Raw genomic sequence first — 26735 nt, forward strand, 5'->3', positions numbered from 1 at the left:
ATCCGCAACCACATTCGCTTTACCAGGGTGGTAAAGGATCTCGCAATCGTAGTCCTTGACTACATCCAGCCACCTGCACTGCCTCATGTTCAGGTTCGGCTGATCCATGATATGTCTCAAGCTCTTGTGATCCGTGTAAATGGTACAACGGACCCCGTAACGGTAATGTCTCCATATCTTGAGGTCGAACACCACCGCTCCCAGCTCCAAATCATGCGTAGGGTATCGCGTCTCATGCGGCTTCAGTTGCCGCGATGTGTAGGCTATCACTCGTCCTCTCTGCATGAGGACCGCCCCTAAACCTGTGATGGATGCATCTGTGACATCCCCTAATTTCTCGGCCAGAAAAGACCGATTTAATTTATGCTTTTTAAACTAAAATCAGAGAAATCTTTTTAAAAGATGTTGCGGAATTGGTCCCCAAAACAAAATATGATAAAAGTTTGTCAAAACCTTTCTTTAAGAAATATATAATTTCATTTCATATCAAAACCTCGGGATGTCATGTTCCGATACAGATCAAAAGCATAAACAAGACATTATAAGCCTTTCAACAGTTATTTACAACTACTGGCCTATAATCCAAAAATCTCTCATCGTCCTCCGACTATGCTCGGGGTCCATTACCTGTAACATAAAAAGTTGAGTGGGTCAGGCTTGGGAGTCTGGTGAGCATATAGGGTTTTCAACCCACAGTAATAATAAACTTATTAAGTTCACCAATCAACAATAACCCTGATTACCCGTTCCCGATATCCTCACTTTACGTCCCTAAACACTTTTCACAAGGGACCTAGCCTAAAGAATATCATCGGGATGGACACTACTGCTAAGGGGTTTCCTCAGCCATACATGTCCTAAAGGCAACCATGAGGGGGATGGAGTACAGCGAACAAACACGCTAGTTCATTAACACCTACAGGTTGCGGACCTGCTAATGTTTCCCACTGGACTGTCTAGAAAGTCCGTGGTCGTCATCCAAACTCCGCTAGATGACTGAATCACAAATCACATCGAGGCCTCTCATTACTTTTATTTTATCACACATCACTATCTACCCATGTTCTACCCAACATATTTGTAGATAAAAATACTTATACAGTTTAAAACTTGTATAAAACATCAACTCAACAGTCACCTCAAATAAACAATTAATATATTTGCACATAGCACGTATTATAAGGTAAATACTTCATATCTATGTGTAAAATGAAAGTGACTATACACTCACATGTTTTGATGAAAATCGGGCAGCAATTCGTTTCCTAAAACGTTCGTTTCTAATAAAACCGGGAGTTTTATTCAGAAACCGGGCTCTGCGAGGGTCGGGCTTCGAAACCGAAAAGATAAATTTTCCGGGCTTCTCGGGCTCTTCGTGGCGTATTCCGGGGGTTATAATCAATACCGGGGCTTTGGGGGATGTTAAGATGAATAAAATATGAATAAAGGGGTGAAAGATGGTGAAATCCCAAAAGTACCCGAGAAGGCTCGCAGGACCCTTCTATTTATAGGGGTCCGAAGTCGGTTCTGGTGGTGGGGTCCGAAGGCGAGGGTGCGCAGGTGGCTGCATGTGCGAAGGCCTCGCTGTCCTCTCCTGATTGGACCGAGGTCTACTAGTCTGAAGTAGGGTTCCGTGGCTTCTTGCGAGGGCTTCGGACATGTGAAGGAGGACACGCGTCGGACATGCATTGGACCGCTCAGCAGCTCGGATGACTCAGCCTCGTTTCGGACATGTGGCACATGCGAGGCGAGGACACGTGGCTCACATGACTCACCAATTTCGGACACGTGGCACGATCTAAGCGAGGGTGATGTGGCAAAAAAATGACTATGCGAATTTTCTCGATTTTCACGCCAAAACTTCTAAAATCCATAACTTTTGCATACGAGCTCCGTTTTTGACGTTCTTTATATGCACGCGTAGGTAGAATTACGTTCTACAACTTTCGTTTAGACTTTGTCGGCTAATTTTGAGTTTAATTTTTATATTATTATTTTTAACAGACCGGGACAGGAAATCTGTTAAAAATTCATAACTTCTTCATCCGACGTCCGTTTTCGTCAGACTTTTTACCCTTGTGCTACTAATGACGAGACCTTCGATTCGATTTTAGGTCGTGTCGGCTAAAAATCACTCGATCTAAAATTCGAGTTTTTTAGCTGTCTACTGCTAAGCTGAAACTTCGAAAAATCATAACTACGAAGTCAGATTTGGGCGTTCTTTTTATACCTACTCTCGGTTTAACGAACACTACAAGTTTCGTTTAGATCACTAAGGCCAAAAAGTAGTTTATCGAAAACTCACGTTTTACGACATTCGGCCCCGTGCCGGTTTGTCGCGAAACTTCGACAGGTCATAACTTCTTCGTTATAACTCGGATTTCGGCATTCTTTATATATCCGTAATCCTTGTCACGCCCACTACAAGTTTCTTAATAGATATCGGCTTTATCTAAAATTTAATTTTTGACGCTCATTTTTATTCTTAATTAATTAAGCCCTAATAATTAAGCATAAAACACATAATTCACATAATATTCACATAATTCCTTTTCATTTCTTCAAAATGAGTTACAAAGGTTAACCTAGACTATAATGTCAATATTAATGCCTAGCCTAGAAACACGGGCATTACAGCATCACAGAACACCACAAAATCCTCAACTCCCTCCAGGAGTGTCAAGACTGGGGCCTCGTACAACCGCTGTCGGAGGGTCTCAAACGCCCTCTGCTGCTCAGGGCCCCACCGGAAACCCACCCCCTTCCTCGTCAGACAAGTGAGGGGTACTGCAATATTGGAGAAATCCTGTATGAATCTCTGGTAGTACCCTGTCAATCCCAAAAAGCTCCTGATGTCTGAGGGAGATTTCGGAACCTCCCACTGCATAATCGCCTCGATTTTGGCCGGATCGACCAAAATCCCCTCCTGGTTAACGAGATGTCTGAGGAACTGGACCTCTCGTAGCCAAAACTCACACTTCGAAAACTTGGCATACAGTCGTTCTCGTCTCAGAACTCCCAATAACTTCCGTAGATGCTCCTCATGCTGCTCTCGGGTCTTGGAATATACCAAGATATCATCAATAAATACGATGACCGAGCGATCAAGCATCGGTCTGCAGACCCAATTCATCAGATCCATAAATACTGCTGGTGCATTGGTGAGCCCAAACGGCATCACCACGAACTCGTAATGTCCATTACGAGTCCGAAATGTGGTCTTCTCCACGTCCTCCTCTCTAACTCGGACCTGATGATATCCCGACCTCAAATCAATCTTGGAGTACCAAGATGCACCCTGTAACTAATCAAAGAGGTCATCTATCCTCGGGAGCGGATAACGGTTCTTCACCGTCAACTTGTTCAGCTCCCTATAATGAATGCACATCCGGTGTGAACCGTCCTTCTTCCGGACGAAGAGGATCGGTGCTCCCCATGGAGAACTACTAGGTCGAATAAACTGCTTGCCCAGCAGCTCCTGCAGTTGTGATGACAACTCCTGCATCTCCGGTGGTGCCAATCGGTACGGCGCCTTGGCGATTGGGGCCGCACATAGCACCAGATCGATCCGGAACTCGACCTGCCTCTCCGGAGGTATCCCCGGCAGCTCCTCCGGGAACACATCCGCGAACTCTCTAACCACTGGAACCTCTGAAATTGGAGTCTGATCCCTGACTCGCGTATCCATCACATACGCTAGATAACCCGCACACCCGTGCTGAATATACTGTCGAGCTCTGGCGGCTGAACAAAACCCTGCTCCCACTATGGTGCCCTCGCCATATACAATCAGTTCTCCCCCACTTGGGGTTCGAACTACTACCCGCTGACCCTCACAATCAATCAGGGCACCGAATCGACTAAGCCAGTCCATCCCCACAATCACGCATACATCCCTCATGGGAATCAGAATCAAGAGTACCGGGAAGGACACCCCGAATATCTCTAACTCACATCCTCGGTAGACTGAAGAAGCAGAAACCCCGTGTTCGTTGGCGATAGAGACTCGCAATGGACACTCTAGTTCGCCTACTAGCATACTGAACTCCCTACTAAACGTCTGTGACACAAATGACCGACTCGTCTAGAGTCAAATAAAACCAGTGCTGGCAAGGAGTTCACTAAAAACGTACCTAATCACAGGTACAACAGATAAGTATAACACAACTAATAAATAAGGTAACGAATAGAAACATACCAGCAACCACATCTGGCGCCGCCTTGGCCTCCTCGGTCGTAAGCTGAAAGGCACGTCCCTGAGCCTTCGGAGGCTCTGCCCTACCCTACCTCCCATCGGTAATCCTCAGTGTAGTCGGCGCTGGAGCCTAAGCCGGCTTGGCCGCGAGCTGTGGACATTTGGTCTTCACATGACCAACCTGATGACAATGATAGCATATCCTCATATCCGAGGCATGGGCGGACTAACGACAATCCCTAGCAAAATTCCCCTCCTTGCCACACCTGTGGCACCCACTACTAGCTCGACAAGCCCCAGAATGACCCTTGCCTCACTTTGCACAAGTGCGGCTCTGCTGACCCCCGGTCCTAGAATCAGCGGTCTTAGACCGCTTCGGCGCCGGCTGCGACTGTGGCGGGGCCGACCGCTGCTCCCTCAACTGCAGCTCAATCTCCAACTCACGCTGCCTAGAGGCCTCCTGTAACTCCAGTAGAGTATCACATCGCTGTGTGGCAAAAAACTGTCGAATGTCAGTCTTGAGCATGCTCAGATAACGTGTCATATGGGCCTGCTTAGACGCAAATTCCGGGCAGAACATCGCGCTCTCAGTGAACATGTGGGTGATCTCCGTTACCGACTCTCCATCCTGTCTCAGACTCAAAAACTCATGTGCCAAACGTTCCCGCTCGACCCGCAGAATGTAACGGGCGCGGAACATGTCTCGGAACTGCTCCCAAGTAACATCAGATCTCTGCTCATCAGTGTATGACCTTGTCGTCAGTCTCCACCAGTCCTTGGCCCCGAGCCTCAGCATGTTCAGGGCGCATCTGAACTTCTGGTCAGTAGGACATGAACACGTGAAGAAACAACCCTCCGCGTCAGATAACCACCTTATGGCTCGAATAAGATCTTGGGTACCGTCAAATGTCGGGGGCTTCGTGTTATCGAAGTCCCGGTACTGGAAACCCCTTCTGACTCCTCCCCCTGCCGCGGATACAGCTGATGCAACTGCTGCGGCAACTGTCTCTACAAGAGCCGCGTAGCGCTCATCAAAGTACTCAACCATGGTGGTCTTAATCGACCCAAACATCTCCGGCAGCTGTGCCCGGAACATAGCAGCAACCTCATCATACAAGATCTCTCGAATCCTGGCATTCAACTCGTCCCTGCCCATCTGCGCCACCGGCTCAGGTGCTGTTGTCTCCTGATCCTAATCCCGAACCGGATCCAGCCACAAAGAGTCTCGTCATCACCATTCTGAAACATACCACAAGACATCAGATAATTCACATAATTAACTGGGAGCCAACTCCCGACTAACCCTAGGGGTTGTGACTTCCTTGGTACGCGTATGGGTCCTATGCTTTCAGTAGTACGGGCCCATACTACCTTCCACACCTACCCATATTTGTCCCAAGTATCACCACAACGCCCTAACAACATGCATAAACATAGCGAGCGCTCAATCCTCACTCCTAGAGGAATACTAGATATCTCATGTTTGGCCTTACGGCCTCTCACAACCCACCCATCCATGAAACTTCCACCAACCCTGCAGCACTAGCGTATGCTGGCCATACATAACGCTGGACCCTATAGACTTTCGAATATCCAATCCTACCCTAAGCTCCCAACCAAACAAGAACAGAACATAAGGCCAACTCAAACATTCTCAGGCTAAAAGATCTTAATTATGTATAACCGTGGTGCGTACACTGAGCAGCTACAATAATGATGTCAATCTCATATAAAAGAAATCCCTAGGCTAGCAGGCATCGTGAAATCAGACAACACTATCATGCAATTCCTAGAGATCCCTAGCCTAGCACTAGCATGTTGTTCTAACATATCACATAATCACATATTGTATGGTATTTTGGGGTCTACTTACTGGCTCCGGCTGATCGTACCCCCCTGCATCCTCCTTCACTTATTTTGAAAACCATTTAAAACTATTTTGAAAACTTTTCCTTGATTTGAGACTGGATTCACACGAATGTTCCTCCAATTCACTCAAACCAAGGCTCTGATACCAACTTGTAACACCCATAAAAATCATGCCCAATTTAAACTTTTTTCAAAACATTTAAACAGTTAACATTTACAAAATTCGTTTTCAAAATAATAACCATCAGAGTATCCCAGTATCAAATCATGAAATCATAATGACAGGAGGAGCGGTACGATCATGCCTTCGCCTTCCCGCGGTCACCAGAAGTACCTGAAACAATAATCGATAGATGTAAGCTCGAAGGCTTAGTGAGTTACCCCCAAAATACCAACCTCATAACCATAATCATATCATATAAACAAACACAGAACAACATGCATAATGGGCCTTCAGCCTGACTGGACCGCCTCGCAGGCCTTCAGTCTATCTGGACCGCTCCCCGCGCCTTCGGCATGCCTGGATCGCCTCGCAGGACCTTCAGCCTATCTGGACCGCTCGTCGGGCCTTCGGTTTGACTATCATACCCTACTGGGCTGTAGTCTATCCGGACCGCCCTGGGTATGTTGTCCTTCAGCACAAAGCAGGACCGCCTCAACCCAAACCCCCAATCAATCAAACATGTGCACATACATATCATACGCTAGCATATATAACAATCAACCGATCTAACAGATCAAATAGCATAGCAACATCCTATAACCAGGATATCGACCTAACCGGTCACTAATATAGCATTATCCTATATACCAGGATACCGACCTAACCAGGTCACTAAGCATAAGCATATCACCATCCTAACTACCAGGATGTAAATCAATAAACATATCATGCAATAATCCGGATACAATTCCATAAAGGGCCGGCCTTGGTGCCTTAGACCCTGTTGATATAGTGAGGAGAACTCACCTCGCAACTGTTGATTCGAAAGATAAGCTCAACCTCTCGGATCACCGACACGAACTCCACCACCTATAGTTACCATAAAACCCTTTTTCATAAATTTCCAATTACCAAAATACCCCCAGAGGTTAACTGGTCAACCCTTGGTCAATGCTAAAGCCAACAGTCAAGGTCAACAGTCCATGTTGACCCGACTCGTCGAGTGCAGTTTACCGACTCGTCGAGTCCTTCCTGAACTCGAGATGTCGTGAAGTCATTGGTTGACTCGTCAAGTTTCCTCACAGCTCGCCGAGTTCACGCGTATCAAAGGGTTGGGGAAAAAAACCCTAGCCGACTCGCCGAGTCATACGACTGACTCGTCGAGCCCAAGACAATCTTCATCGGACTCACCGAGTTGTTCATTCAACTCGTCGAGTACATGACTATCTTCATATGACTCGTCGAGTCGACCTTGCGACTCGCCGAGTCCCTTCAATCCTTCAACCATACAAATGCTTTTTTAGTCATGCAAAGGCTCCATACTGCAGATCTAAGCTCCTAAGGCATGATTATCACGTAAAGTTGTAAACTTTACGTGCATGCAAAGCTTTAAAGCTCTAAAATTACAAGACCAAGTTTTCAATGAGGTCTAACACTTGAGGGGAGGTCCATACTTGTCAAAGCTGGCAACTTTATGGCCTTAGAGACCAAAGAAAGTTCAGATCTGAAGTTTGCAACTTCAGATCTTAGCTCCAACACCCGAATAGCTTCCTAAAAAAAACATCCAAAAGGGATCTAAGAAGAAATGAGCCATAGAACAGCTGGATACCTTCAAAAGAGTACTCACAGAAGTAGTTCTTTGATTCCCCACGAATTCCTTGCTTCAGCTTATTTGTTTTCCTCAAGTGTTTTCCCACCAAAATCCTTCTTTAAGCTTATTACACCAAGAAAGCACACACACACACATAGTTAGGGTTTGAGAAGACAAGGGACTGTAGAGGGGAGGATGAGGAGGCCAAATGATCCCTTAAATAGGGTGAAAAACCCCGGAAATTAGGGTTTCATCCTCCAGCTCCTACTCGTCGAGTCCCTCACCGGACTCGGCGAGTAGGTCACTTAAACACGTGGACCAACCCGCTGCTACTCGACGAGTCAAGGCAAACGACTCGTCGAGTAGACCTTGAATTCAAAGAGGTCTTATTACAAAATTAATACCTGAGAATCGGGGCGTTACAAAATTTATCTTTTCGGTTTTGAAGCTCCACCCTCACAGAGCCCGGTTTTTCATTAAAGCTCCCGGTTTTATCAGAAACGATTGTTTTAGGAAACGAAGTGCTGCCCAATTATCGTTAAATCAAGTGAGTGTGTAGTCACTTTCATCTTACACATAGATATGAAGTATTTTATATAAAATATGTGCTTTGTGTAATTATATTGATTGTTTATTTGAGATGACTGTTGAATAGATGTTTTATACAAGTTTTAAACTGTATATGTATTTTTATCTACAAATATGTTGGGTAAAACATGGGTAGACGAAATAGTCGATGTGTGTTAAAATGATGAGAGGCCTCGTTGTTGTTGTTGTTGTTGTTTTTGTCATCTAGCGGAGTATAGATGACGACCACAGACCTTTCTAGACAGTCCAGTGGAACGCTAGCAGGTTCGCAACTTGTAGGTGTTGGTGAACTATATGTTCATTGGTGTACTCCATCCCCCTCATGGTTGCCTTAAGGACATGTATGGCTGAGGAGTCCCCTTAGCAGTAGTGTCCATCCCGATGATAATCCTTAGGCTAGGTCCCTTGTGATAGGTGTTTAGGGACGTAAAGTGAGGATAACGGGAATGGGTAATCAGGGTTATTGTTGGTTCATGACTTTAATAAATTTATTATTATTTGTGAGTTGAAAACCTTATATGCTCACCAGGCTCCCAATCCTGACCCACTCAGCTTTTTATATTACAGGTAGTGGACCCCGAGCATAGTCGGATGATGATGAGAGATTTTTGGATTATAGGCCAGTAGTTGTAAATAACTGTTGTAAGGCTTATAACGTATTGTTTATGCTTTTGATCTGTATCGGAACATGACATCCCGAAGTTTTGATATAAAATGAAAAAATATATTTTTTTAAGAAATGTTTTGATAAATTTTTATCATGTTTTGTTTTGGGGACAAATTCCGCAACATCTTTTAAAAGGATTACTCTGATTTTATTTTAAAAGCATAAATTAAATCGGTCTTTTCTGGCAGAGAAGTTTTGGGGATGTCACAATAGTGTGGTTGCCTTAGCCAAGGAACCGAGATATCATGGCAGATCCAGACACATTGACAGAAAATATCACTTCATAAGACACAAGATAAGAAGGACTCCTCGTGGCAAAGAGGGTATCGTCAGAAGAGAACCCAACAGATCCCCTCACGAAGGGACTGACTAGGGTTAGGCATTTGCAGCATGTGAGGCGCATCGGGCTGAAGGACGATATTAGTTTTATAGATTAGATAGCTATTTCTGAAACTTCTAAAATGTAATTGACATTTGATGATTAAATAAATTTTTTTGTTTATTTATAAGTAATGTGTTGCTATCTTGTGTCAATCGTTTACTATTGTTTCAACTTTGCATGTTTTGACTTCTAGAATAATTACTTTATTCAAATTCTCCACAGTCAGTCGTACTTTGGAAGTAGGTATGAATCAAGACTGTCATGAATTGGGCTTGTAGATGTCTAAGGTGGTTAGACATAGCAAAAGTTGCTACAACATTCATGAGTGCTCATAAGTTCTTTGTATTGGATTAGACCCACGCTCACTTGTATCAGTTCATGGAATTTATCTCGAGTGATCGTGAGACGGTAACATCATATAAGTCTTCAAACCTAGAGATATGAGTTGTTGCCTATGAGTTGGTTGTGCATTGATTGTACGAAAACGCATCAGTAACATGATGTTATAAAATGTGCATTTGTGCATGATTCAACAAGTAGTAGAAGAAGCATATGAGTCGAAGTTTATTTGTTCCTTTTACTCCTTGGAGGATTAAAAGCGATATATGGGCCCCTCGATGATTTTGTTTTGACCTATGTGTCGGGCCCGGTCAGAACCAAATTGATGTGTTCAGTTTAGTTCTATGTCAAACAAATCGGAAATCGGGAAACAAACTGCTGGACAATAAGTACGACATTGTTCCATGTATTTGTCCAGATGATATCTAGAACAAAGGATTATATGATCACTTATCTAAAATGAAACTTCATAGTTCAACAGAGTTTTAAGAGCTCCGATTGCTGGTCGGTTTCTGAAGTCACAGTTGCAACTATAGCTATCAGACTTATCCAAGTGGGAGACTGTTGGATAAGGTGTCTAAGTCCATAACTATATTTGGTATGTACTTGACCCGACCCGGCATGGTCCATTTGGGTTGCACTTCACTGAAACAATTTGTATGGATAATCTTTTGAGAATAGTATATTTATGATTTATTAATATATTATAAGTTATAATATATTAATATGAAATCATATTATTTAATTAGTATTGATCAAGAATTAATTTGGAATTAATTTGGTGATCAAAAGAGACTAATTAAATATGGACTCTTATATATATATATAGAATGGGTCAATGTTCATTTAGGATGGGCTAAGCTTGCATGGATAGTCCATGGAGTTTTTAACCCATGGATCATATGGAAATGAAAGGTCATGTGTATTAGGGTTTACATGGATGTAAGCCTAATCCACCATACTATATAAAAAGGTCTTTGGCACATGAAATGGTACTAGTGTGTGAGTGAACAAGAGTGGGCCGATTTCTCTAGTGCATTCTATTCTCTCAAGCTTTCCAAGTTGATTTGGTGATTTGTGATTACACTTGAGGCATCCACATTATTGGTGCTAGGCTCTCAAGACTCCAAGCAATCAACCACAAGAAAAGGTATGTTATTCTACTAAGGTTTTTTATATTACAAGTACCCCATAACATGCTAGTTAGGTTGAGAACCTTGGAAAATCAAATTTGCATGTATATTAGAGAAAACATAGATCCAAGGTTTCTAGAGTTGCATGTACACCATAAGAGTGTTAGAATGCTCCAAACCCATCAAAGGTATCATTGAAGTCAAGACATGGTTGTTGAGAGAAACCTTGAGCTACAAGCCGACCTTTGTAACGATCAAGGTGACCCGTGCTATCAAATTTGTGTCAATAAAGCCAACGACAACCAGCAATGTTAGTTGTGGGAGGCTTAGGTGCAAGATCTAAGTTGTGGTAAGAATTGAGAGCATACATCTCAAAATCTGTAGCAACCTGCCAGTTAGGGTTACACATGGCTTAGGGCAGTGGATCACGAAATGGGCGAGATGTCGGTAACAACAGAGAGATTGAAAACTTGTTTCCGGCCGAAGGGAGCCAGTACAAGACTTGGTAACCATGGGATGACTTGTGTCGTGAGTAGATACAGGAAGAGGGGAAGTGGTAATCGGTGTGGCATCCACGTTGGGTAGGGTAGAAGTAGGAAAAGCAGAGGTATGGGAATGTTGGACCGAATCCTCACTGGAACTAGGAGAGGGAGTTGTGGAGGATGTCATTAATGGAGGAGAGAGGAAAGGAGAGGTAACGTCATCGGGAATGAATTAGTCATATGCAATAAAAGAGGAAGGGAGTTGGAAGTCAGTATAAGGGAAGTGACTTTCATCAAAGGTAACGTGACGAGATATAATGACCTTCTGAGTAATAAGATCGAGACATCGATAGCCACGATGATCAGCAGAGGGTCCGAGATTAACACAAGCATAGGAGCGAGGAGAGAGTCAATGTGTAACAGTTGCAGATGTGTTAAGATAACAGAGACAGTCAAAGACACGAAGGTGGGAATAAGAGGGAGCAATACCAAAAAGTATTTCGAAAGGAGTTTGAAAGTTTAGAGTTGTAGTTGGTAACAAATTAAAGGTATGAACCACGGAGTGAAGGGCTTCTACCCAAAATTTGGGAGGAAGATAAGCTATATTAACCACTAAAGGTTGGTATACCCACCACTACACATTATCTTTTTTAATTAAAAACTAAAAATATAATAAAAATGTTATATTTTTAATCAAAATAAAAAACATTACAATTTTAAAAAGACCAAGCAACTAAATTTAAAAAGAAAACATAGAAAAAATCCTGAAGGTTGAAAAATAATCCTAAAATTACATAAAATAAAAAATCCATAAAAAACATAATTCAAAGATATTACTATTCTTTGTCATGTTATTTTGGTACATATGCTCCGCTAATCTTCTCGAATATTGAAACACGTTTAAGATGTTTTGAATTTCAATTACTCTTGCTAAAAATTCAATAAAATTGGCTATGAATTCTTTAGACGGGCGGGTTATCTATGTCGTTCTCATCGTACGTGAAAATCACATTTACCTTCATGTTCAATAATCATATTATGCATTACAATACATGCCTACAATTATCCCATATCCCAGAGTCGTGCAACGTATTTCATAATATATCATGTCTGTTTGAGGACTCCAAATGTCATCTATATATCCTTTCTAGCAGAATCCTGTTTTTTTGTGAGCAACATTGCATTTTTAGTTCAAGGTATCGTGTATGCCTTCATAAAGGTAGAGTAATCTAGGTATATCCATCACAAAGGTAGTAACCATGTTAGTATGAATGCCCGTTCACCGTGAAGGACATATTAGGTGCTTTGTCGGTCCATATACCGTTGGAAATGGGGGACTAGCCAAAAACATTACGGTCATTTTTAGACCCTAGAACTCCAAAGAATGAATGGCATATCCATAAATCCTGAGATACAACGGCTTCCAATATCATAGGCGACTTACCTACATCACTTCGCGTAAATCGACTGCGTCACGCATTTTGATAGTTTTCCTACGCCGGATGCATACAATCAAGACTATCGATCATTCCTGGAAATTCATCTCTCTCTTCATGTGCATAATACAATCTCTTAATAGCACATGTGGTAGGTTTGCACAAATATTCTTTGTGAAAAACGTCATAAACACATGCTCAAAAATGATCTACACACTCATTTGCGGTCATCTCAGATATTTTAAGTACTCGTATGTTGTATCAAATGTTATACCGTATCTTAAATATCTAAATGCAGTCACATACTTCTGCATAACACTAAAGCCCATTCTATCTATAACGAATTGTCTTTGTTTGAAATATTCATATCACACCTCTAAAAGACTAAAACACTACTAATACGTAAAAATAATACCATATTAAGACAAAAATGACCTTTGAATGCGTCATCATTATAAAGACAAATCTCGTCAAAATAATCATGTACCAAAAGTGCATGTGCGGCCTGGCAATCTCGATTGACAACCGTTCTTGTATGTGTAACATTTGTATGCTCTTCATCGTTTATGTTTTGCACAACATTAAAAAATATTATGATAAACTCCCCATCATCATCCGATTCAAAATTTGTAAAAAATTAATCTATGTGATATTGTAGAGAGTATAAAAGAGAAGAATAGTTTGAAAATATGATGATATAAGATTGTATTTATAGGTAAAAGAAAAAAAACATTTTTGCCGTTCAACGGATAGTCAACATTAAAACTAACCCCTCACATGTGAGTAGTCGTGGTTCATCGTCCTCCTCACATCAACCGACTACGACAAATGACGAAGAATGTCATCTATATATCCTTTCATAATATATCATGTCTGCTTGAGGACTCCAAATGTCATCTATATATCCTTTCTAGTAGAATCCTGTTTTTTTGTGAGCAACATTGCATTTTTAGTTCAAGGTATCGTGTATGCCTTCATAAAGGTAGAGTAATCTAGGTATATCCATCACAAAGGTAGTAACCATGTTAGTATGAATGCCCGTTCACCGTGAAGGACATATTAGGTGCTTTGTCGGTCCATATATCGTTGGAAATAGGGGACTAGCCAAAAACATTACGATCATTTTTAGACCCTAGAACTCCAAAGAATGAATGTCATATCCATAAATCCTGAGATACAACGGCTTCCAATATCATAGGCGACTTACCTACATCACTTCGCGTAAATCGACTGCGTCATGCATTTTGATAGTTTTCCTATGTCGGATGCATACAATCAAGACTATCGATCATTCCTGGAAATTCATGTCTCTCTTCATGTGCATAATACAATCTCTTAATAGCACATATGGTAGGTTTGCACAAATATTCTTTGTGAAAAAACGTCATAAACACATGCACAAAAATGATCTACAAACTCATTTGCGGTCATCTCAGATACTTTAAGTACTCGTATGTTGTATCAAATGTTATATCGTATCTTAAATATCTAAATGCAGTCACATACTTCTGCATAACACTAAAGCCCATTCTATCTATAACGAATTGTCTTTGTTTGAAATATTCATATCACACCTCTAAAAGACTAAAACACTACTAATACGTAAAAATAATACCATATGAAGACAAAAATGACATTTGAATGCGTCATCATTATAAAGACAAATATCGGCAAAATAATCATGTACCAAAAGTGCATGTGCGGCTTGACAATCTCGATTGACAAACGTTCTTGTATGTGTAACATTTGTATGTTCTTCATCATTTATGTTTTGCACAACATTAAAAAATATTGTGATAAACTCCCCATCATCATCCGATTCAAAATTTGTAAAAAATCAATCTATGTGATATTCTAGAGAGTATAAAAGAGAAGAATAGTTTGAAAATATGATGATATAAGATTGTATTTATAGGTAAAAGAAAAAAAAACATTTTTGACGTTCAAACGGATAGTCAATATTAAAACTAACCCTCACATGTGATTGGTCGTGGTTCATCGTCCTCCTCACATCAACCGACTACGACAAACGACGAAGAATCCCCCCCCCCCCCTTTTGGATTTATATCTTTTTATTTAAAATAAAAATTAAAAGTTGTTACTGTTTAAATGAAAAAAAAATTCAATTTATTTTTTAGAAAAGTTAAAAGATATAAATTTCCAAAACTTTTAAAAACTATGTGCTAAACATACCTTCAATATTTTTATAAACTACTCCAAATAAGATATTTTAACATTAGAAGCTGCCTTGGAACATGGAAAGCACACATTAAGTGTCAAAAGGTGAAGTTGGACATCAACTTAATGATGAGTAGGTGCTTTGCTTTTATTAAACTACTTTCAATGAACAACTCCAAAGTCATTTCTTTCTATTTTATTTGTACGCTTCCCATAAAAACATGTGGCTTATTTGTATTTTTTTTCTTATTTTTACTGTATTATAAACTTTATAAAATATATCATTTAATTTAACTCGACATATTATCATGAAAACTTTAGGAAATAGATGAAAAATGACGGAGCGAGAAAATTTGTCTAGCCCAGTCCATTCTTGGGCCTGATCAACACCCACTTGCCTGTTGGTGCATGTCAGGTTTAATATTTATTTGTACGATTGTTGATTGTATCTTATATATTTTTATTGTATCGTATACTATATTTCTAATGATATTTTAAGATACCGTCTTGGATGGCCTTTTAGTATATTAATTAATTAAAGTTTAGTACCAGGCTAATTGAATAATTGAATGTGTCTGAATAAAGTGTTATATAGATAAGTTTTTTTTCCCTCTAGATTTGATACTAATGATCATTTCACTCTTATAGTTGTCTATTTTAACAATATTCATTAATTTTAATACGAGAGGAGTTGAGTGAAAGAAATAAGAAGAGCACTAAGTAAATGGTTAACGTTTTGATACATTAAGTCAAGTTTTCTAGCTCAATTCATTAACATCCGGTCCAAATTAAGTCAAAATGGGAACAACAATATATAGTTGTCCAGATTAAATATTTAATTCTTTAAATTTATTAAATAAAAAAGAAACAACTGCTAACACAAAGTTAACATATTTCATTGAAGTTGTTATAAATAGGATTTCATTCATTTCATCCGTTTAACGTACTCAAACATGTATCTATAGTCTCTTGATAATAATATAAATATATCTTGGTATGAAAACGAATGTGTTCATGGTCAAAAATATTGACATGTGGCAGATAATTGTTAAAGGGCTCAATGCGTATAATTCAAAACTAATGCACCAGGCCAACAATCCATGTTTCTTAGCGAAAAATGGGGGGATACCACTTTATTATGTCGACAAAACATGAAGTGAAGGCAATGATGTTTACTAACCAATGAATGACTGATATAGTGATATAAATATACAACACATATACTAAGCCATTAAATTGTAAAACAAAAAAACGAAAGCTAAATCAAGATACACAAATTAATATGTGGTAATCATAGAAATACACATTCTTGTAAAAAAAACTCAGACAAGACTTATTACCTTTGAATGATGATTGAGGCTCGTGCTTTACATGTACTTGCTAGTAGAATTTGGAGGAGTGGAGAAAGTGCACGAAAAACTATGTAATAAAATAATATTGTTATCTAGTAATAAAATAAACGAGAATGCAACTTAGTGAAAATAATATTACATTTTCTGTATAATATTGATTAACAAAGTACCAAATTGCACATATGTTTCCATGAAATGTTTTTTTGTTTCAATATATTTAAAAAAATCTGTATCCGATTATTTTGTCTAACTATGTTTTGAGTTCCTAATTTACTAAAAGTCATAATATAACATGCAATGAAAAGAGCGGCAATTGTTGACTTAGGACAATGTTCAATTTCGTAAGGTTTCTTCGAGTAGAATGGGTGCATGCTTTAACACAAAAATTGTTTTCCGTATAGATGAGGAACTATAATATTTTCATGACAAATGCTAGGTTCGAACACAAAGACATGAAGATGGATTCTCAATCAAAAGGGAAGAAGCAAGAAAGACACCCTCCGAGTAAGATGGGGAGGGGGGGGGGGGAGGGTAAACAAGAGAGTACATGTAATTTATCATATGCTAATGTAGTAAGTGGAATGCAACCTTCACATAATGATAAGAAGGGCAATGAGTGTGATATCAAGATTGAATCGAGTGGGTGTGGTGTGATTAGCCTTAATTTGCCTTCACGTGTCGCTCTCGAAGACGTGAAGGAGTTTTGACTCGTTAATGAATCTACATACCTACAGTATAAACGTGTACATCAATGGATATCTTGTGTTGTATTGTTATGTTATGGATATCATAGTATGTATAAGATTGTTTGAAGATGCCCAAAGCAAAATATATTTATCCTATGAGACCATTCAACTTGAAAGATAAGGATAAAAGATCATATTTGAAGATATATACGAGTGAAGATGATCAAGTCATAAGTCATACGTATCTTGTTATGGCTTGTGACTGATTAAAAATACTGATTATCAGTTAGATTAAAAATATATTTATTTCAATCAAATAAAATATTTTTATGGAGGCTTTTCTTTTTTTGTTAAGATCAGTCGTGTATGAGGGGTGTTACACAACCTATGAATCTACCTCTAGTAAGAAGAGAAAACAAAAACAGACAACATTATCATTCACTGATTCGGCAAAATTCATACCCTTAAGTACATATGATAAGTCAACGACCTTCACCAACACACCTATAGAATCCATCATGCTCTTGCTAATGCATGGTGAAAGAAGCATGATGAATCATAACCGAGTGATAAGACATAACTCTCATCGTCCAAAACACATACTATAACCTCCAACCTAAAGCCATATCCCCGTATTGGTCAAGTGTGTGTTTCTGCCTTTATGGTAAATCTTGATACTGAGAATCAAATAAACTAGGAGAAAGGCTCTAAAGTGGTTTGGATATTCAACAACATACCATAACATATGCTCCTAAACAATTAAAAAAGAACCTAAGATACGCTTAATTTCTCCTTGATCACTTTTGTTATGGCTACATTGTCGTTAATGGTCACAATTGCCCGGTAATAATAACCTTGATTGGCAAAAGCAAATAATATTGAATAATTGTACAACAACGAGACATGTAATTAATATAAAGAAAACTTGAAAACCGAAAAAAAAGACATTTCACAAAATACGTTAGAGATTTGTATGTTCCATGTTTGCAAATATACAAGTGGGTAGATATTTAATAAACCAATATTTTGGTTAAATAAAGATACAATCATATAGACTTGATATGTTATATAATCAAAACATAACTTGGAAAATTGTGATATATTTTTTTTGCAAAATTTGTTTGAGTTTCACAAAATATTTCTAGCGTGTGAAAGATAATTCCATATTACAATAAATTAACAACTTAGTTAAATAAATATATAACCAAATTGATCACACATGCTCAATAATCAAAATATAACTTAAAACGACATCAAAAAGACAATCCATGAAATTAGGTTATGGTTTCGTGAAATGTCCTAGTTCGCGAAACAATAGCTAAGTAAAGATCGTGTCACTAAGTTAGTAGTTTGGTGAAGTGGACATACAACCTCAGTTATCAAACATGTAATTTAATCGGAGCATAATTTGAAAAAAAAAATGTAAAGTATCGCAAATTTGGTTTAGTACGTGAATAGCTACAAGTAGAACCCAAGAGAATTTTAGCTGCGTAAATCATTTGCCATGAAGTTACATGAAAATATGCGGAAAAGAGAATTTTACATGTGTTTGCGAAAAGATGTCACAAAACATTAAAATATGTTTAGATTATATACATTATAAAGATGATCATTCGTTTCCTGAATCAGAAAATCCATATTTTCAATTATATTGTCATTTCTATATACATGTTAAAAAGATAACCAGGTGGTGATAACACACTTCTCATTTTAATAATTTTGTGATTAGCCCTATTAAAAGTTGATTAAAGCTCTTGCTTAAGAAAATTTGGTATGAAGTACAAACGCAGTGGATGCATCTAACATGATTAATGGAAGCACTTTTTGTTTGGGAAATGCACGCGGCGAGAAATGGGATGAATCAGTTCGAATTGGGTCGCAGTACAACCAATGAAGTCGATATAGTACAAGTAAAACTGAGTTTTTGAAATTCCCGTTTTGTCATTTAACTACACCCTTAACCAAACCATGGTTAAACTGTCCCTTCTCTTTTATATAACCAACCTCACCTCACCTCTCCCCTCCACACTACACCTCGTTTGACCACAAGTCCAGTCTCATTCAGACTCAGCACACCCAACTCTGAACCACTCTTTCATGGCGTTTGATCTGCTCTCAATATTCTCGTTGTCTCATTTTTGAAGAAGTCCAGTACACAACCGGAGACTGAGCGTGCTGCCTTGGCGGTTTAGTAAAATGGCGGAGACGGTGAAGGCAATGCCGGCACAGGCGGAGAAGAAGAAAGAGCAGAGTCTTCCGTTCTACCAACTTTTTTCATTTGCAGATAAGTTAGATTACGTTCTCATGATCTTCGGTAGCATCGGTGCCATTGTTCACGGATCTTCCATGCCTGTATTCTTCCTCTTGTTCGGTCAAATGGTTAATGGATTCGGCAAAAACCAAACTGATTTGAGCACCATGACTCATGAAGTATCTAAGGTGATTCATTATTGCTACATCCGTTTCTTATTAAATGATTTTCTTCATCAACGGAGAAACCTCAACTAATCTGAAACGGAGGAAGCGTATCGTTGTATGCATTTTTCCTCATTTAATTTCATAATCGATTCAGATCTGATTGTTTTGTTTCCTCCAAATTAATGCAGTATGCTTTGTATTTCGTTTATCTCGGACTAGTCGTCTGCGTATCATCATATGCAGGTTAGTTACGCTACATTTGATCCGTTATCGTCTCTCGGTTTTCATTTTTTCAAGTTCTATTTTCCATAAGCAAGTTGTTTTGGAGCATTTATTATTTGCAAATGCTTATTTTAAGTCAGTTCACCACAGATCAGGTGCACGTGGCTACTATTCTTTTCATCTCTCACTTGGTCAATTTCTCCTTCATATTTTAATGCGCAACAATACAAATCACCATCATCGTCTTAAATTCCGTAACTAGTTTTTCATCTAAAATTACATGATGTAACAGTTAACTAACTGATTTTGTATAAAATTGAAAATGAACAGAGATTGGATGTTGGATGTATACTGGAGAAAGGCAGGTGAGTGCGTTGAGGAAGAGGTACTTGGAAGCCGTTCTGAAACAGGACGTAGGATTTTACGATACAGATGCTAGAACTGGCGATATCGTTTTTGGTGTTTCAACAGACACTCTCCTTGTTCAAGATGCCATTAGCGAGAAGGTAATAACAATATCTCTCCATTTTATGATCTCTCCGGTTTCATCCGTGCATGTTAGCATACATAGATTAACCTGCGCCGGTCAAAGAGCATCTTTGAAGATCTCTAAAATTTAGGCCCACAAATTGAATGCTCACTATCAATTTACTCATCAATTTTAGGTTGGAAACTTCATCCATTATCTTTCGACATTTTTGGCTGGATTGGTGGTCGGTTTTGTGTCTGCTTGGAAGCTAGCTCTACTCAGCATTGCAGTGATACCGGGAATTGCATTTGCCGGTGGCTTATACGCATATACTCTCACCGGTCTTACGTCCAAGAGCCGTGAATCCTACGCCAATGCCGGCATCATCGCCGAGGAGGTCATCCCAAGCTACTCTTTTCACATCAATTAATTTCTTAATTTTTCTTACTTTTTACTAAAAATAAATCATGATTTTGTACCGAATACTTTAAGTTGATTTTTTCACCCCTACCCTTTGTGATCATACAATACGTAGCATGCGTTGTAATGATAAGGAACACCTTCCCTCTTATGGTTCTTTCTTTACTTTAACCCCTTACTTTTGGTCTCTTGTTTCCGTAGTGTGGTGATTACTGATTAATCATTAATCAACAACTAATTTCATCATATACGTACACATGGTCTTTGAATTTTCTTTTAATTTTTAATTTTATTTCAACAGGCAATTGCGCAAGTTAGAACTGTGTACTCATATGTTGGGGAGACGAAGGCCCTTAATTCCTATTCCGATGCAATACAACACACATTGAAGCTGGGTTATAAGGCTGGAATGGCAAAAGGATTAGGACTCGGATGTACATATGGAATAGCTTGCATGTCTTGGGCACTTGTTTTCTGGTATGCAGGTGTCTTTATAAGAAACGGACAAACCGACGGTGGAAAAGCATTCACAGCCATTTTCTCTGCCATTGTTGGTGGAATGTAAGATTCTGTAACATTACATCATTAATTAATTAATTAATTAATCTCATGTTTACCAAACCAAATTAATTAAAAAATATTGGTTGATCTTGATCATATCATAACAGGAGTCTAGGTCAGTCATTTTCGAATCTTGGAGCATTTAGCAAAGGGAAAGCAGCTGGTTACAAGTTGTTTGAAATTATTAAGCAAAAACCCACTATACATCACAACACTGTATATGGGAAGTGTTTGACTGAAGTCAACGGGAATATCGAGTTCAAAGAAGTAACTTTTAGTTACCCTTCACGTCCAGATGTCATTATCTTTAGAAGCTTCTCCATATTCTTCCCGGCCGGAAAGACAGTTGCGGTGGTTGGCGGTAGTGGGTCCGGCAAAAGCACCGTTGTTTCCTTAATTGAAAGGTTTTACGATCCTAATCAAGGTACGTAGATATTAATAATTAAAGCCTAATTCATTTATTTTTTAAAATTACATTTTTCATCCTTGAATATAATTGATTTTTACAGTTTTGGGTCCTAATAGGTCTTCTTTTGCAATTTGGTCTTTTTTTAAGTATTTTGTAATGATTTAGGTACACGTTACAAATTAAAATAAAATGAATACTTTTGTTCCTATAATTGGCTTTTTGCAATTACTATCCAATCAATATGGTCCCCAAAAATATAATTTACTTATTTTTTAATTTTTATGATGGTATACTACAGGCCAAATACTACTAGACAATGTGGACATAAAGACACTCCAACTTGAATGGCTACGTGATCAGATTGGTTTAGTAAACCAAGAACCCGCACTCTTCGCCACTACCATACTTGAAAACATACTTTACGGAAAACGAGATGCCACCATGGCTGACGTGGAATCCGCCACGTCAGCAGCGAATGCACACAGTTTCATCACCCTTCTTCCTAACGGCTACAACACTCAAGTCGGCGAAAGAGGAATCCAACTATCTGGTGGTCAAAAACAAAGAATTGCTATTGCCAGAGCCATGTTAAAAAATCCTAAAATCCTACTTCTAGACGAAGCGACAAGCGCGCTGGATTCCGGTTCTGAGAGCATCGTACAGGAAGCTCTCGACCGGTTAATGATCGGGCGGACAACCGTTGTGGTCGCACATCGGTTGTCCACCATAAGAAATGTTGATTCGATAGCTGTCATCCAACAAGGACATGTTATTGAAACGGGAACACACGAAGAACTGATTTCAAAACCAGGGGCGTATGCGTCTTTAATCAGGTTTCAAGAAATGGCGGGAAATCGGGATTTTTCGAATCCTTCCACACGTAGGACACGGTCAACGCGGCTTAGCCATTCATTGTCGACAAAGTCTTTAAGTCTCAGATCCGGAAGTTTAAGGAATTTGAGTTATCAGTATAGTACTGGTGCGGATGGTCGTATTGAGATGATATCAAATGCTGAAACAGATAGAAAAAATCCAGCTCCGAGTGGGTATTTCTTTAGACTATTGAAGATGAATGCTCCCGAATGGCCTTATTCTATAATGGGTGCTGTGGGGTCTGTGCTTTCGGGATTTATCGGTCCCACATTTGCGATTGTTATGAGTAATATGATTGAGGTTTTTTACTATGATAACCCTGATAAAATGGAGAGTAAAACCAAAGAATGTGTTTTCATCTACGTTGGAGCTGGTTTATATGCGGTTGTAGCGTATCTAATCCAACATTACTTCTTTAGTATCATGGGTGAGAATCTCACTACACGAGTAAGACGAATGATGTTAGCAGGTATTTCCTTTTTTCAAATTTCAATAAATTAACAACATTGTCACATTGATTTTAATAAAAATTTGATTTTCAGCGATATTGAGGAATGAAGTTGGATGGTTCGATGAAGAAGAGCATAACTCGAGTTTAGTTGCAGCCCGATTAGCGACAGATGCTGCAGATGTGAAGTCAGCCATTGCTGAAAGGATCTCGGTTATATTGCAGAACATGACTTCACTCCTGACGTCATTTGTAGTTGCGTTTATAGTGGAATGGAGGGTTTCGCTTCTTATTCTTGGCACCTTCCCTCTTCTTGTTCTGGCTCATTTTGCTCAGGTGCGTACGTGCTGCTATTAAGTACTATTAATTAAATTAACTTAATTATATACTCTAATTATATGATTTCACATAAAAAACTGTCAGATTACTTTGAGCTTGTTTTTGAAGTTTCAAAACCCATTCGAATCTTGATTCCAATAACGACAACTATGGTATAGTAACGAAGGCACAGTTCTGGTGTCGTACACGTGCTGACTCTAATTTAGTAATTAGTAATCTGTATTCATGCTTCCCCGAAGCTCAGACCTGAATCTTTTTCGTAATATAATAATTTTGCTAACAAACAAAACCTAAAATTAAAAAAGTTAGTAAAAGATTCTTTTCACGACAATCAACTTCATTTCCTGTTAAAAATTTCGAACTCTTTTATTTATTTTAGTTTCTTTATTGAGCCCTTCAAAACTTTCTTGAACTTTGTCCATCCAATCAACATGAATTTCTCCTCATTTATATCTTCCATAACAAAAGTTAATTCGACCTTTAAAAGATACCAAATTATCAGATTTCAATTCTATCACAAAATGAAGTAATGTCAGGAATTTTAATTTTTTAGTAAAAATTACTCTTAAAAAAATATTTTATTTGAGTTTTGGTAAATGTTATTATTTCTTTCAAATCTAAAAATAAAATATATCAAAGTGAGTGTAACACCTAAATTAAATAAGATTGTAGGAGACTGTAAAATGTTAATAGGACCAGAGTTGTTACCAGAGATTCTTAAGTCGTGATCTAATAAATGAATGACAGCATCAATTAAATCTCTGGCTTCACCTTCTAGTTTTCAATTTACAAATTCAATTCAGTGTGAGTGAGGATGAAAATGTCAGAAAAGCCATATGGTATTCACTCACCTTCTATCATTCCTGAGTAGTTTTTGGCTGCATTTACCCTGTCACCAGTGACTCTTTGTCTATTTTCGGGTACTGTAGTACTGAATCACTGACGCCATTGCCTCTGTAGTTTTTAAATAGTCTTTCGGATTTTAGCATGCTCACCAGTCACCATTCACACTTCACAGCGACATACGACTTGTTACCATCTGTTTCCTTTTGTCCTATACTTATTACACTTACGGGACCACCTTTCAATTTAACTTATCATCTGTGCGCTTTTCAATAACCACCAGAACTGTCCCTTTTTATTTACTATATGTGGGGACACCTGGTGCTCTTATTTTTTTTTTTTTTTTTCATTTAATAATTAACTTTTAACTAATTGTAATTTACAGCAACTTTCCCTAAAAGGCTTCGCCGGAGACACGGCCAAAGCACATGCGAAAACTAGCATGATCGCCGGAGAAGGAGTGAGCAACATTCGAACCATCGCAGCCTTTAACGCCCAAGACAAAATCCTGTCCTTATTCTCCGACGAGCTTCGTGTCCCACAGAAGCAAAGCCTTCGCCGGAGTCAAATCTCCGGCATCCTGTTTGGCGTCTCCCAACTCGCTCTCTTCGCCTCCGAAGCCCTAATCCTCTGGTACGGCGCACATCTCGTTAAAAACGGTGTCTCCACTTTCTCCAAAGTCATCAAAGTGTTTGTCGTTTTAGTCATCACCGCTAATTCGGTAGCGGAAACGGTTAGCCTCGCTCCGGAGATTATCAGAGGCGGTGAAGCCATCGGCTCTGTGTTTTCCGTTCTCGATAGGTCAACCAGAATCGACCCCGACGATCCAGATTCCGAGCCATTGGAAACGATTAGAGGCGAAATCGAGTTACGTCATGTTGACTTTTCATATCCTTCCAGACCTGACGTCATTATATTCAAGGATCTGAGTCTTAGAATCCGATCAGGCCAGAGCCAAGCGTTAGTCGGAGCCAGTGGTTGCGGGAAAAGTTCAATAATCGCACTCATCGAGCGATTCTACGATCCAACCGCCGGAAAAGTTATGATCGATGGAAAAGACATCAGAAGGTTAAACCTCCGGTCGCTTCGTGCGAAAATCGGATTAGTCCAACAAGAGCCGGCCTTATTTGCGGCTAGCATAATGGAAAACATCGCATACGGGAAAGAGGGAGCGACGGAGGCGGAAGTGATTGAAGCGGCGCGTGCAGCAAACGTTCATGTATTCGTTAGCGGTTTGCCTCAAGGGTATAAAACTCCGGTAGGTGAAAGAGGGGTTCAGTTATCCGGAGGGCAAAAACAGAGGATTGCAATAGCGAGGGCTGTTTTGAAAGATCCGACAATTCTGTTACTAGATGAGGCGACGAGTGCCCTAGACGCTGAATCGGAGTGTGTGCTTCAGGAAGCACTTGAACGGCTGATGAGAGGGCGGACGACGGTGCTAGTGGCCCACCGGTTATCAACGATACGAGGCGTGGATAATATTGGAGTGGTTCAAGATGGTCGGATTGTGGAACAAGGTAGCCATGGGGAATTGTTGAGCCGTGGCGCTGATGGGGCCTACTCACGCTTGTTGCAGCTACAACACCATCGGATATGATTATATGAAAATTTGGGGGTTGTTTTTTATTAAATATAGAATCAAAGAGATGAATGATATGGATGATGGTATGTATGGAATGAACGGATCTAGTAATTAAACTATGTTTATGTCTTCTAATTTAATCATTGGTTTTTATTTCATGTATTATACATGAGCTCTATTTGCCTGATTCGCTATTTTAAAGATATGTAAACCCTTCTTAAACTTTATAACTTACAAAACTAAACAATGCTCATGAGTGATAGTGTGATACCATTCATCTTATTTATATTCATCCAAAGCGACTCTAAAATGTTAGAAATTTTAGAGGTAAGCTAGCAAGTTGGCTAAGTTTTCTTATATCCTATATGGTGGGGAAAGAAAATAAATGTGAGTTTATAAGGCTAGTATCTTGATAGGCATTCAAATGTTTTAATGTATTAAGAGATGAGTCAAGCCAACACACGTGTCTACCTTAGCTGATGCCACAAATACGTGAAATGATATGATTTAGGCGTACTACGCATTGGTCCTTGGGAGCCGAGTAGCTTTCATTTTTAGCAGGGTTCGGGAACGGTCGAGTTGGATCGACCCGGTTTGTGGATTTCGCGTTGCGATAGTTGGGTCGCGCCAAGATTTACGATGAAATTTTTTGAAAGGCCTAGAAAACGTCTGTAAGAGCGTATCGCAACGTCTAAACAAGTAAATAATATGAATAAAAATATTGTTCAAATGCACTAGGAGGTAGTACAAGAAAGCATGATTGAATCCGCATGGACACGCCTTAAGGTCTATGCATCTCTTACTTAAGGCACACACTAATTTGACAGAGATTTATAGAAGGAAACACAATTAAAATACTTGAGATTTATAGAAGAAAACGCAATTAAAATACTTGAGTAAAATTCAAAAGGTAAAAGCAATTTCAATTTCGCGGTGACTCTCCTAATCATGCAAATAACTTTAACACAATTATTGAATTGTGTGCTGTCTAAACTGGTACTGAAAATCAATAATAAACTCTAACAATTTTCTTTTGCTAAAATGTTTAACCAAAACAAGCTCTTTGAATTAAACCTTACTTTTTACTAAA

At 39.2% G+C, this 26735-nt stretch overlaps 1 protein-coding gene across 1 annotated transcript; it reads left to right on the forward strand.

The window, feature by feature from the left end:
• The first annotated feature begins 19072 nt into the window (after positions 1-19072).
• Positions 19073-25807, forward strand: LOC145160485 (ABC transporter B family member 19). The gene is made up of 9 exons (XM_079079697.1): positions 19073-19500; positions 19668-19722; positions 20032-20207; positions 20367-20567; positions 20892-21151; positions 21259-21575; positions 21859-22902; positions 22976-23217; positions 24449-25807. Exons 1-9 carry the CDS (start codon positions 19258-19260, stop codon positions 25658-25660), a joined length of 3750 nt encoding a protein of 1249 aa, XP_078935823.1. The 5' UTR covers positions 19073-19257; the 3' UTR covers positions 25661-25807.
• Positions 25808-26735: the final 928 nt, after the last annotated feature.

Source organism: Lactuca virosa, chromosome 2, assembly GCF_052849685.1.
Source record: "Lactuca virosa cultivar CGN04683 chromosome 2, Lactuca_virosa_CGN04683_v6, whole genome shotgun sequence".
Taxonomy (NCBI): domain Eukaryota; kingdom Viridiplantae; phylum Streptophyta; class Magnoliopsida; order Asterales; family Asteraceae; genus Lactuca; species Lactuca virosa.